Genomic DNA, 14174 nt, shown 5'->3' with positions numbered 1-14174 from the left:
CAAATGAAAAGGTTTGCCTGTTTACAGCTATGTAGCTTATTAAAATGTGTATTACGAGATAATTCATGGAATGGAATAGCAAATGGGAATACTGTTAATGCTGGAAAGGTTCTGCATTTCTGAGCTTTGTTTCTCGATTGTGTGCAAAGCAATGACAGCTGTCAGTAACGGCTAGAGAGCGAGAGGACGCTGGTCGGGACCTGGGGATGCAACCTTAGCCCAGGAGAACAGTCCCTGTTGTTGCTACACAAAGGGGTCTCTAAGGAGCAGTTTCTCAACTGTATCCAGTATTTTCCTTGGTTCATTAGTTTTGGGGTGTTTTTTTCTACTATTTGGTTTGGTTCATTTTTAAAGCAAGATCTATGCGCTGACTTGGTCAATGAACACTGATGAAGCTGAGATCTCTGCTCAGATGCTGCATCCTTGGCTGAGTCATTCAAATAAACCTAAACCCTGTGCATCAACAGGAGCAAATAATCACAACACCCCATCAGTCAAACTGACATTTTCTCTCCCGTTTCTCCCCCCAGGCCCTGGACTGGCGTTTCTAGCGTATCCAGAAGCAGTGACACAGTTACCAATTTCTCCTTTGTGGGCAATACTGTTCTTCTCCATGTTGCTTATGCTTGGAATTGACAGTCAGGTAAAACTGCTGTAAAAATTCATAATGAAGACTAATTTTCTGCAACTGTACATACAAGGTTGGCCCCTCTCTGTGCATTCGGCACTGCCAGCAGGAAGTGGTGCAGAATGGTTTCAGGAATAATCAGATATATAGTAAGAGGAAAGGAAAGACTAAGAGGTTCAGGGAGCCTAGGAAGTCAAAAACTGATACTAAGACACTTTGTCCTTTTAATGAACTATTGGAAGCATATACAAAATGTGCAGAGAATTTATTCTGCAGGCAAAAGGAACTTTCTTTGACATCTTAACCATTCAATCACAATATTAAAAATAGCTTTGCAGTGGTTGTCAATGTGGAAGACACTGGGATATCTACAAGATGTAGATGCCACAAATATTCCTGAAAGGTGACTTCAGAATTTACCCCATATAACAAAATCCATGCAGCACACATTTCATTTTAAGCATATGAATGTCAGGAGCAAATTCAGGAGGGAACAGGCTCATTACTGAGGACGTTCTGCATCTTAGCGTGTTCTGAAATCACTTTCCAGTGCTAAAGATCAAGACTTGTTTGGTTCAGGCCTTGGCTAAGTGTTATAGATGGGATCTGACAAGTGGAAACCAATGGAAGGGTGCAACCTAGAGGTTTTGCAAATCCAAATACGATATTCTTCAGGGTTACTGTCTAGATTAAATAATTAAGTCATGCAATCTTTAAAAGAAGTTTATTGCACAATAAACAAAAAAGCACATAAAACAAGCGAAGCACTTCACATGCTACAAAGGACTATGTCCAACAAAAGCATTCATTCATCAGTAGTAATTTTTCAGCAGGTAGCAAATATATGGTAAGCACTAAGGAAAGCAGCCTGCCTTGTTTTGCAAAGCGTCCTCTGAGGCCTTTGTCAGGATGTCCCCGCTGAAATGTTTGCTCATTTGCAAGAGGCCGATTAGCGGCAGATGTGTCAAACCAGCACCTGACAGGTACTGGCACAGTCTTCACCACATCAAGGAATAGCAGAACTACTCGCTTAGTGCTGTGCTAGTCTTTCAGTAGATTAAATCCATCTTTTTCTATAAATCCAAGCTGACTTCAGCCTGTGAACCAAAATACAAAGAGACCAAGAGGGCATTTTATCCTGGAACATGAAAGGAAGGTGAAAATATGTATTTTCTGCGTCTTTGCTCTCAATAAGCTTCAGGCTTGACATTAGAACCTATTGCTCAGTCTAGGGGGAAACTACTGTGAAATTAATTGGGTCAAAAATATTCTTGAAAGAACTTGTCTCTAGGCAACTAACAGCTGAGGAAAGTAGTCTAATATTATTAAAAAGAATATATATCTACAGGCTGTCATGCTTTCTTCATTTTCTGTCCATCAGTGAAACATTTCATATGCTAGAATTTATAGGAACTGTAGCTATTGTTTAAATCCTGATTGCACTGCTGGAATTTAATAAGATTTTACATACACTCTGGTTTTCATTATTTCAGCCATCATAATGATAACATTAAATTTGAATATATACATACAGAAGAACTCTGAAGTATGGCCTTGCTTTCTGTTTGGAGGACCACATCCCCAGCTAAAGCCTCTTCTGGGGGTACAAAAAGTATTTTATTTATTAACATTATGTATGAGACTCAGTCTCATGTCTTTAACCTTCACCTTGAAGCACTAAGCTAATTAGACTTTTTGTGTCTATTGGCTTTCCTGTATGTGAGTAAATCACAGAAAGAAGTGTAAGTTTTTGAAGGATCTGGGGGTCAAAGCCTTCAACTGTAGGTTGATCATCTTCTATCACAAGAACAAGCACTTTACGTTCATAAAGCGCATGCTGTAGTTCATAGTTCGGGATGTTGAGTATTTTTCTAGCTGGAAACCTCTTTGCACAGAAACAAGGACCTTCAGCAGCACTGCTTCCACTCAAGTCAAGTGAATTGTCATTTGTCGTTTCATGCATGCAGCCTTAGGCCAGTGATGAGTACTATTGAAAACTCCTCTCCTAAATGTAACCCTGCTGTTGGAGTGCATCGTGTCATGGTTTACTTCTGACCTTGCTTGCAGTTCTGCACTGTGGAAGGATTCATAACAGCTTTGGTGGACGAGTTTCCGAAGTTGCTGCGCAATCGCAGAGAAATCTTCATTGCTGTCGTGTGCATTGTCTCCTATCTGATAGGGCTGTCCAATATTACTCAGGTATGTGCTGCAGAAGAATGTGATCTTGTGTCTGGCATACAATGTCTGTCTTCTTTCTCCCTGTCCCTGCTCCAACCAGGAGCCTTTGCAAACCACTGAAGTGGCCGGGATCTATCATCAGCAGGATTTAAAGCCTTCAGGCAGCAGACATTAAGTGTAAAATGCCTGTAGTCCACGGATGCAGTTTGTCCTTCTTCATGGTTCAGGTGACAAGAAAACACACATCTCTGCAGCCTGTCTCACAGTCCCAGAAGCAGTAGCTGGGGACATTCTCCATTGCTTCCCATGATCTACTACATTGCTAATTGTTTGAGGGAAAAGATTGAATTCTTGAACAAAAAGGAATAAAGTTAAGTCAAACCAATTAATTGAACTCCAGCAGTGATCTAATCTTTGTCAGTATTGACCTCAAGTGTTGTAAGACTTTAACTTGTTAACTTTAATTAATTTACATTAATTTGTCCCTAACCTGTTTGCCACTGTCAGTTTGTAGCTTGCATTTTAATCTGTCTTGAAATTGGAGTCCTTACTATTGATTTCAACGCTTCCTTCTTTTATGTTTTAGGGTGGAATCTATGTGTTCAAGCTTTTTGACTACTACTCTGCCAGTGGAATGAGTCTCTTGTTCCTTGTATTCTTTGAGTGCATCTCGATATCCTGGTGCTATGGTAAACAATGTGTTTTTACTTTTTCCATAAGTTTTTACACATCATAAGGATACATAATCTGCTGATCTGTTCTTTTGTCTGTGCCCATGCCGAGGGCGGAACTGAAACTGGCCTTGTTTTATGTGCACATCATTCCATTGAGTACTCGGATTTGGCTTGTGGAAGGTACTTCTGCCTCTTTAAAACACCCGATATAAACACATTTCAGGAACACTAAATAGGTGATGTCTCCCTCTTTTTGTTCCCGGCCCCTTCCTTGGAAAGCCTGGATCTTCAGAGGTGTTAGGTGCTGCTGTTCTCAACACAATGACGTGGGTCTTTGGACTTTGTTATGTTTCCAGAAATGACTGTCACTATAGGATCGTACAGGCTCCTTGGTCAGTTGTATCTTGCATTACTTCCCTAAAATATCCCGAAGTCTGGCCTGACAGGCTCTGGATATAAAGAGTAATGAAGGTGTATCGTATGCTTGCCCCAGAGTATGTGTGAATTTGACCTTAGTTCTGTGGTAGCAAGCCCAAGGACCTGCTCCCATGATTACAAAACTGATTCAGCACTAGATAACGGAAGTCTTTCTGCTGTCTTTTGATGGGCTTAAGAGATGGAACAGCATTGTGTAGGGGACTGATGCTGCACATGAATCCAGCAAATGGAAAAATACACTAGCTAAAAAAATGAAGAAAAATGCAAAGTTATAAATAATATGATAGACGTACCTTTTAGGAGCTGCTGGAGTGCTGGTAGGTAGCAGCAGCAGCAGAAGGGCTACTCTTTGATTTCATATGCAGTGCTGCATGTCTATGGTGGTGTGCATATATCCACACAGAGTGAAGCTGGTTAATGCTAGGAGGAATTTATTAATTTAATTTAATTTGTAAAATATCATTCAAAATCTCTCATTCTAATAACAGTTAAGAGTTGAAATTAAGCAAGGGCAATTTATCGCATCTGACCTTCAGATGTACAGACTTCCTCAGCCTGTGCATGGGAATCAGTTTGCTGGTCGTTAATTAATTATAATGTGGAATATCGAGAACAAAGGATTCTTGGTGCTTCTAAGTTTGCACATTTCTTTCCCATTCAAAGAGATGAAAAGTTATCCTGGGGTCTGTATAGAACTTCCAGATATATCTCATCTTTTATGATGGTGTCTCTCAAAGCCACTGAACTTTCAATTGAATCAATTATGCGATATGTTTCTATATTGTTTCTTATTTCTATATTTAGGTGTTAATAGATTTTATGACAACATCCAAGAGATGGTGGGATACAGACCCTGCATCTGGTGGAAACTCTGCTGGTCATTTTTCACTCCTATCATTGTGGCAGTAAGGAACAGACTTTTCTTATATGATTCAAAGGATGTAAATTGTCATTTCCACCCCTGCAGGTTCACCTTAAAAAAGGAATGAGGTCAGAGTTAAGGATTTGAGCAATGCCATTGAAGGCAATAGGCACAACCCAGTGTCATTGGAGGGAGCCTGTGCCCTAAGAAAAGAAGCCCTGTGCAATTTTGTGATTTGTGTTGGTCCTCTGGAAATGGTAACTTGTCAAGAGTTTGATTGGCAGAGATAGAAAACTGTAAGAAACAAATTTTGACCATCTGTTGTATTCTCAGATAAAATGTAGCCATCTCTAAAGTCCAAATTTTCCATATACACAAGAATGGCCACACTTTGTAACCTGAATTCCTTCACAGGCACTATTCTGGTAACACACTAGCATTAGCAACCCATTATAAACTGATGTTCTTCTCTCATGGGATTCTGTGGAATATATTACCCAGTTTGTACTGTGTTGCTACTGTTTTTTTCTGGCAAACCTCACAAGGATTTTGTGCACTGGAAACACAGTGCAGTCTTTTCCCGATTTTAAACTTTTGATCCAGTTAAGCCCATAGAGTACCTTTTGAAATAATAAGCAAAGAAATGCAGATTTACTACACGTAGTGTAGTAAAACCCAGATGCAATATAAAAAACTCTACTACTGCACATGACACAATACTTCTCACTCGCTGATAGGTCTCTGATATTCCCACATAGGCAGCCCAAGGCCATAGAAAAGCAAACAAAAAGCACTAAAGAGAGGCACAAAAATGTGTTTCTACTGAGGGTTCCTTGATTCTTCTCTACCCAGAGGAAGGTGGCTTCCATCTTTTGAAAAAGAGTGTTCAGGAAGGCATAAAAATGCACTTTGGTTGTTTCAGTGGTACAGTAAGAGGATGGCCAGCATTGTTTGTACAACTTAGCAGATTTCTCCTGTCTTGTAAAGTCTTCAACGGAATGAGTTGTCCAGTGCAAGTTCCCAGGTGGCAGTGATGTGCCGATAAAATCCACTGCACCACATTCTCCTCTCTGGGAACATGTTCTGCACGAGGCCTGAACCTGGGATCAGAATGAGCTGCCGCCTTTGCTGGTTCAGCTGAGCAGCTTTCCCTGGTTTAGACATTTGAAGCAGGTCGGGATGGAGCTCTTCCTTGGGAACTTAAAGGAAAAATACTGTGTTTGCAGGTCCTCTCTTTGAAAACAACCCAAAAAGCAGTCCCCAAGTGCTGCTGCTCAGTGGTACAGTACACGTGTACGCAGGTATTATTCCCCAGGACCCCCAGCTTCCCCAATAGCCCCTTCCCTCTGGTTTTGTGCAGGTTCTCTGAGGACTCTACTAGTACCAGGGCATTCCCTGTACCAGCACACTGGATAATCTGAGATGCAGGTTATGTATGGGAAAATATAGTGTTAACTGGAAACATTAATTTTGCTAGGAAGCTTCTTGGGAAGCTATCTCCTCATCTCCTGTTATTGAAAAATTCAAAATGTTTTTTGAGTTTCCTAAGTTCTGTTATACAGATAAATCTTCCTGAACTGCAGGTTCTATTCTGACTGCCCTCGTTTTCCATCACACATTCATCAGAGGATCTGAACAACGTCAAAGCCTCTGGGCCGAGCACTCTTAGGTGGCAATAGAGAGGTCAGTGCAGAGCCAGGAAAGAACATTTCTTATTGCGAGCCTCCAGCAGCCTGTTGCTGACTGGTACAGTAGAGCTGGACCAATGCTATTATTCCAATAGGAAAGTTAGTGGAAACAAACAAACTTCCCAATTTGAGAATGACAGTGATTTGCAGATTCCCAGGCTGGAGGTGAAGCCAGTGGGGCTGTGAGCAGCAGCCAGTGGGGCTGACATGTGCCTGTTCGCTGCCACCTCCTCCTGGAAGACCGGCCGGCTCCATCCACAAGCCAGTGCCCGGTGGCCGTCATAGGGACCAAAGGACCATGTTCTCCTTGCCAAGGTGTAAAGGCGGCTTGAGCTCCAAGTCAGTCCAGAAAAACTCTAGAACATGAAAGATTCAGGAAATCTCATTCAAATCTTCTTTTCCACTGTATTTTGCAGGGAGTATTTCTCTTCAGTGCCGTCCAAATGACTCCCCTCACGATGGGAACTTATGTTTTCCCAAAATGGGGCCAAGGAGTTGGCTGGTTCATGGCTTTGTCTTCTATGGTGCTGATACCAGGATATATGGCTTACATGTTTCTAACCCTGAAAGGCTCCTTAAAACAGGTAAGTCTCCCTTTTTTCCCTGAGTGCATGATTTCATCTTGTGAGACCTGTGCACACTGATAAAAGATTACCAGGCAGTTCTTTTCTACTATATCTTTCCTGTGGCCTTATTTGCTTAGAACAGTTATTTTTCATTGAGCTCAAAACCACAAAAACAAGTACCAGAGAAAAGACAAGACGGCGTCTGTACCATCTGTTGTTAAACATAATTCACTGCATCGAATGTGGTCCTTTCCTCTGGGCTTTGACAGTTCCAGAAGCTTGCACCCCAGCTCCTTACACCTAGAAAACAAAGTAGCATTTTACAAAATATGTACATTTCTCCTTATTAATGCAAGATGTACTGTCGTGGATCAAGTGAGGTGCTGCTCTAAGGAATGGCAATCAAGCTCTTAGGACTAAGCCCACATCATTCTTGGTTTCCACGTGCCTGCTCACAGTGACCCTATTTAGCATCGTCCTGTGATACTGTCTGAGATTTTATTTGCTGCGTTACACCTGTTCCAAGTGCCAGCAGCTGCAGCTGGGAGAAAGTTCATGTAAAATCTTGGGAGCGTTTGTAATGCTTATGCTGCACTTCCCTTTAGTCTTTATTTAAGGCATTTCAGTCATGGCATGAAGGACACGAGAGGCCTTTTTCTCACAGCACTGTGCTCTCAGCCTCTCCCCGATTACTCATTCCAGCTGTTCAAAGGAGACGGCGCTTCCCACGTGAGAGAGGCATTCTGTGGCTTAAATCCATTTTAAGGTCTGAAGAGAAATGCTGCTAAAGGAGTGTGAAATGTTTAATGAGGTTATTGACAAGCACGTTGTTTATTAATTATTGCCATCCTTAATTTTTTTTAATCTGGGTGCATCCTCAGCTCTCCCTCTCCAGCCAATCATCTCATTCTGTGCATAACAGATACTTCTTCAGCACAAGTACAGAAACACACGTCTCTGTCCTCTGTGACTGGGGGAGCGAAAGATTGTCAAAAGGAATTTGTCAGAATTTCTGGAATATTCTCAAATCAGCTGACAGAGCAATCTTTGCAAGGAGACAGATGATCTTAAGCAGAATTGACGAGCAACGCCTCATGAATTGTTCAGATTTTGATCCAAATATTTGTCTTCAGCAAATTTCAAAAGACTCAGTGATGCTTCAGAGCAGTCTACCAAAAAACATTTTCCCCTCTGTTCTTAGCGCCTATGTTTTTAATATATTTCGCTTGGTGTTATGGAAATGTTTGTGTGCAAATGCAGAACTGTTGCTCTAAAATGTAGCTGCTGCTTGAACAGTGCTGTATAAGACCACAGTAAAAGTTACTGATCTCAGCCTTGCTGTGGCTTAAGGTCTAATTTTTGAAAGAATTGACACATGATCATTACATAATAGGAGGAGCCCACACCGCTCACAGGCTTCAATGAGCAAAACTGGGCTCTTTCTCTTCCTCTCCCCTCCTCTTCCCTTCTCCTCTCGCTCTTCCCTTCTCCTCTCCGTCTTCCCTTCTCCTCTCCCTCTTCCCTTTTCCTCTCCCTCTTCCCTTTTCCTCTCCCTCTTCCCTTCTCCTCTCCCTCTTCCCTTCTCCTCTCCCTCTTCCCTTCTCCTCTCCCTCTTCCCTTCTCCTCTCCCTCTTCCCTTCTCCTCTCCCTCTTCCCTTCTCCTCTCCCTCTTCCCTTCTCCTCTCCTCCTCTCATTCTCCTCTCCCTCCCGTCTCTTCTTCTCCTCTGTTCCCCAGCCATGCTCAGCTTCTACCATTTGCTTGTGGTCTTTGAGCTCCATGTCATGGGCAGACCCCAGCTAAGACGGGTTGTAGTATATGTGACTTACTGCCTCACATTGACTGTTGTTCTTTAAACAGCGCATCCAAGTCATGATTCAGCCAAGCGAAGACATCACTCATCCCGAAAACGGGCCAGACCAGGCCCAACAGAGCAACTCTGCTAACAAGGAAGCCTACATCTAAACATCTGTATTGTAAAAGTACCAATACTACTCCAGAAATACAAAAAAATATGGTTGAATATGACCACAAATTTATGTCTGAGAATATAATTACCTACCTCTAGTGGCAAAAAAAAAAAAAGAAAAAAACAAAAAGAAAAAAAAAAAGAAAAGAGGTCATCTCCACTCTAATGGAATCGCCATGGGTATGATCCGACCACTGCGCGAGCTCAGATGGTGACGGTGTTTTGTGTTCTCTGGCAATCCACAGACTGTTAATGTTTTTATCCTTTCACAATAATAGTCGCATATCTCTGAATTTGTAAATTGATGTGCCAAGACCTTTTTAATCTACCTTTTAGCACAACTATTTGAAGTTTTGTGCTGCTGATTTTTAGTAGATGATTATCAATATTTCTTACGGCTGAATCCCAAGACTGTTATTTCTGACTTTGCAGGAGTAAAATTAAGTTAGGAATTGTTTTGTACAAGAGAATGGAGTATTTTGTAAACAGATGATTTCCAGTGAAAAAGTCTGCCCTTAAAATTTGCTTCAGCCGAGGCCGGTGAGGGGGACGCGGCTTCCTGCAATGCCCGGCACTCACAGCAGCCCTTACCAACATTCCCGGTGTAAATTCAGTTTTATGGCTCCTTGTGGCTGTAAACGCCATCTACACTTGGCCTTTCAGGATCATTTTCAAATAAGACCGTAAATTTCTTTTAAAAAATAAATATACTGTTTTTTTATCGAAAGAACATATCTTTGTGGGTCAGTACTACATGATTCACACACGTTAGAGGCAAAAATATGACTTCTAACATTTTTAGCAAAATGAGAGGTAATATCCAAGAGCTCAAAGATTCCCAGGAGTAAAAGAAATACAAAGTATTTGCAATTCAAGCTCAGAATACTTGAGCTTTTATTATGCTGTTATTATTCTACTATTATTGCATTGCCACCAAAATAGAAACCAAAACAACGGCTTAAAAATTCTAATTTAGGGTTTAATTCACAACTGTTCTTTTTAATTCGTTCAAGGACCTTTAACCATTTTTAATAAGCAAATGAAAAAAAAAATACGAATCGTTAGCACTTTGGAAACAGTTTTATTTTTATTTACATATTCTTTGTGGTGACGAAGGCATGAGGAAAAGCTATTTCAATAATCTATCCAAACCTCCGCTCTGGGCCGAGGCTGCATTTGCCACCCAGCCTGAAAGCCCCTTCGGCCCCCGGAGGTTCTTCCCTGGGTGGGAAATGCAGCGGTTGGCCCCGGATGGGATTTCTCGTTTGGCAGCTATTTGACAGACACAAAGGATGATGGAAAATGCAGTTAGTTGATGTTTGATTGTAAATGACTGTGACAGAACTGTGCAATGAAACATGCTTTTCAGCAACTTGTTGTGCAACGTACAATGTTAGATAGCACAATTTATGTAGAACTACTACGTGAAAAACATGTTAACTGTGAATGTTGGGTTTTTTGTTGTTTTTGTCTGAAGGTGACAAACGTTCTTGCAATAAGGTATTATTCTCAGAATGTCAAGCACATTATTGTAGAAATAATATATATACAATACACATGTATTTCAAACTACATCATAAAAATCTCAGCATATGTTTGGTAGATTCTAAACTGTTTCATACATGGATCAATTGTAAAATACTATGAGATCTAAGCTACATCCTACACGGCTATAGCTGAAATGCAAAAGTCCTGTAAGTCTTTGGGATTTAGAGGAAAACCGTACATCCTACGCAGACATTATACATTATACATACACATTATAATTGTGAATTTCATTAGACTAAGAATAACAATTCCAACTTTCTCTTTATTGTTTAATGTAATCAAGTCCCATGTTGTTCTAAGAAAAATGCAGTATTTAATGTTTGATTGTAAACAATTTATGACAGATGTTTGACAGACCTGCTCTTTAGCAAAAAGCTGTACAAACGTATCACATAGCACAAACTAGTGTTGTAGAACTACTGTGTGTAAACTGTGAATAGCTGTATCTTTTTTGTAGTACTTGCCCTAAAAAAAAAAGATTATTGTATGATCATATATGCTTTTTGCAATAAGGAAATATCTGAACACCAAGCAAATCTATCTCTATATAAAAAAATATATATGTAATATATACATATTCAAAAATATATACAGAGCCTGTTTAAAAGAGTACAGTATTATTTAGTAAATTGCAACCTGTTCTATGGACCAAATGTAAAATATTTATAAATTAAGATGCATTTTAAATGTCTATAAATGGTGTCATAATTAAAGCACGATTGTTATGTAAGTTTCCAAGAGTTTAGAGGAAAAAGAATAAAGGTTATATTATACATTAAATTCAGAATTACGCAGTCTTTCATTGGACAAAAACCAACGTGTGTTGTTCTTTGTGAAGCAAGTGCTAAATGTTACATATATGTGTGTATATATGTAAAATGTCCTTTAAATATCGAAATGCTGTATCACACTTGTGTGGAATTAATCCATACCACTATTTCTATAGTTCGGTTGGGATGTGCAGCTGCTATTCAGGAAGCTGAAGAGGTGACAGCTGCTGGCCCCAGGCTGAAGCCCACGGGCTGCTGAAACAGTGGCCTGTACTAAACAAACATGATACGTTTGACAAAAAAAATCATGGTTCTCTATGAGCTGCCATTGAAGTAAGAGATGCTGAGCAAGTTGCGCAGCCGCCTGCGCTACAGCTGCGTCTGTGCTGCTGAGGAGCTGCCTCTGCTCTGAATTCAGTTATCTAACTACAAAAATGGAGCAGGACATCATGCTGGGAAAGAGTCTAAGCAATGTAGAGAACATGATTGGAATTGAAAACGCTCCTGATAGAAGCGTCTAAAATCATAGACTTCAAATTCCTCATGCCGACCTCAGAAAGGAGCACTCAGACCTACCCGCAGCCGGCGAGGGCAGAGCTGAGCTGCCGCTGCGGCTCTGAACAGGCTGGGGAGGGAGGGAAGATCACAGATTGTTCTGGAAATGGGTGCAGGAGAAACTTTGATGCTTCTCAAATACAGAGGAAAAATGAAACCATCTTTTACTGGCTAGTTGGTGGGTGTTATGGACTGTGTTCATGGCCTGCTGCTTTCACTATGTATTGTAAGAGAAAGGGCGAGTGTTGCACTGGAGAGGGGCGGCCGTGCTGGTGAGTGCTGAGCGGCAGCGCGAGGGGCAAAGGATGGCAGAAGAGAAGGAAGTTGGTTGAAGGATATTGCGTTAGTGCTGTGATATTTCCATGCTCTCCCGGAGGAATTTTCTCTTGCTGTGCTGCAGAAATCCCGACAGCAATTCAACAAGAAAAATGCAAATAAGGTCACTTCTTCCCTCCAGGACTGCGGGATGCCTGGAGAGAAATCCATGTCCTTGCTCGTCAGGAGTATTAGTTCAGCTACATGTGCTTTTATTCTAAAATAACACTATATTGCTTTGGGGTTTTGTTTTGTTTTTTCTTTTTGATTGTTTTAAGCCTGACTATTTCTGTTTTGTTATGCTCAGGCCACAATAGCATTACAATTAACCACTGAAATCACTCAGCTCGTGCTGTTGGTGGGTTCTGTGCACTCAAGCGCAGCCACCTTGGCCCGGACACACGCAGAGGCAGCAGCTCCCGCTGCCAACACCTCCGTACTCACCACCACATCTGGCAGCTGCCACCGGACCCACCTGGGAGCAGCAGAAGTGAAACACTTGGACATTCACGTCTTGGTCCCTTTGGCTTCAGGAAAGATTCCCACAGAAGAGGAAACCGAAGGCCATTGTACAACCACCTACAGACACAGACAGACAGACGGAGTGAGGGGAGCAGCACCACCAGAGCCTCATGTCCCACGAACCGAACTGATGGAGCTGAGATTGAGCTGCAGCAGCTGCCAAACAGCCGTAGCTGCTGCTCTCAGCTCAGTGTTTGTGAGTCTACCAAACCACCACAAATGCACCAGTTTCACTGCAAGAAGAAAGGATTTATATTTTAAAGGTGGCTTTTACAGTTTGGTTTTTGAGTTTTTGGTTGGTTGGTGTGTTTTGTTGTGGGTTATTTTTTCCTTTCCACTTCTTTCCCAGCTTCTCACACTGCTCAGAATCATCATCTGGTTAAAAACCAAACCAAACCACCAAACACCACCACCAAAACCAAACATGCCCCCTCCTCCCCCCCCAAAAAAAAAACAACCACCCCACAAACAGAAGACACCAACCCACAAAAAAACCCTCTTACATGCTACAGATAGATATATATATGGCCAGTTATTCCTCATGTCCAGAGAGGGCCCTGAACAGTGGCAACTTCTGCAGTACCTTCCGATCATCAGCCTTGTCCTCACCGTTTCTTCCTCCCCTCTCCGGGCCCCGCGGTGTCTGTGCAGCAGCTGTGACAGCGGCAGGTGTCACTCGCACCTTCTCCAGGCAAAGCAGCCCCTCAGCACCCGCACGGACAGACAGTGATGACGAGGAAGATGAATGGCGGTGAAGATCTTCATGACAAGTGGCGCTGACGGAACAGAAAGATGTTTAGAATAGAACAGATAAGAATGGGGTGGGAGGGAGTTTACCTACATGCTATTTTGCTTGCTTTTTCCAGTCTAATTATGCCCTACTGAAATAAAAAAAAAAAACCATATATATATATATATATATATATATATTAGAGCACTAAGGGGAATTATTAAACAAGGTAAACGGAAAGATAGTATTAGTTAGTCCCTCCACAAAGCTCAGTCTTCTTGTGCAGCTGATACAAGTATTGCTGCATCTCATTCCTGCCTCTACATGTTGAGGCCAGTCAGTTATTTTTCCACTCTTTCCTGCCGACGATTTCTGGACAAAGAGCAATTTTCCTCTATTTTCACAGCAATCCAATTGATTTTTAGGGCTACAGAGCTGGACTGTTGCATTTTGTTTTATTCTTCCGCCCAAACAGGTAAATCACTAACTCAGGCAGCCCTGCAGCTCCAGAGCTCGCTGTGCAATGGGAGGTGACAGCAGAGGGACCTGGAAATCCCCCGGTGCCGACCCCCATGCCCGTGGATCCATACGGTCACACACACACTTTACAAGTGCATTCACTCAAGACTTGCCCTCTATTTTAAAATTTACAAGTTGGTGGGGGAGAATGTCCTTACACTATTTTGCACCCTAACATTATTTTTACCCCGGGTTTGCAAATGGTCTCACATT

The 14174-nt window shown here is 41.7% G+C and overlaps 1 protein-coding gene across 1 annotated transcript in view; it reads left to right on the top strand.

Moving 5' to 3' along the window:
* SLC6A1 (solute carrier family 6 member 1) overlaps positions 1-11307 on the top strand; it is a 60489-nt gene extending 49182 nt beyond the window's left edge. The window contains exons 10-15 of the mRNA XM_082059864.1: positions 531-643; positions 2696-2827; positions 3393-3495; positions 4723-4823; positions 6885-7052; positions 8894-11307. Coding sequence (XP_081915990.1) covers positions 531-643; positions 2696-2827; positions 3393-3495; positions 4723-4823; positions 6885-7052; positions 8894-8998 — 722 coding nt within the window. The 3' untranslated portion in view covers positions 8999-11307. The remainder of the gene's footprint in view (positions 1-530; positions 644-2695; positions 2828-3392; positions 3496-4722; positions 4824-6884; positions 7053-8893) is intronic.
* The last annotated feature ends 2867 nt before the right edge of the window (positions 11308-14174 follow it).

The sequence above is a fragment of the Streptopelia decaocto genome (assembly GCF_964273445.1).
Source record: "Streptopelia decaocto genome assembly, chromosome: 8".
Classification (NCBI taxonomy): domain Eukaryota; kingdom Metazoa; phylum Chordata; class Aves; order Columbiformes; family Columbidae; genus Streptopelia; species Streptopelia decaocto.
This window is presented reverse-complemented; position numbering and strand designations above follow the sequence as displayed.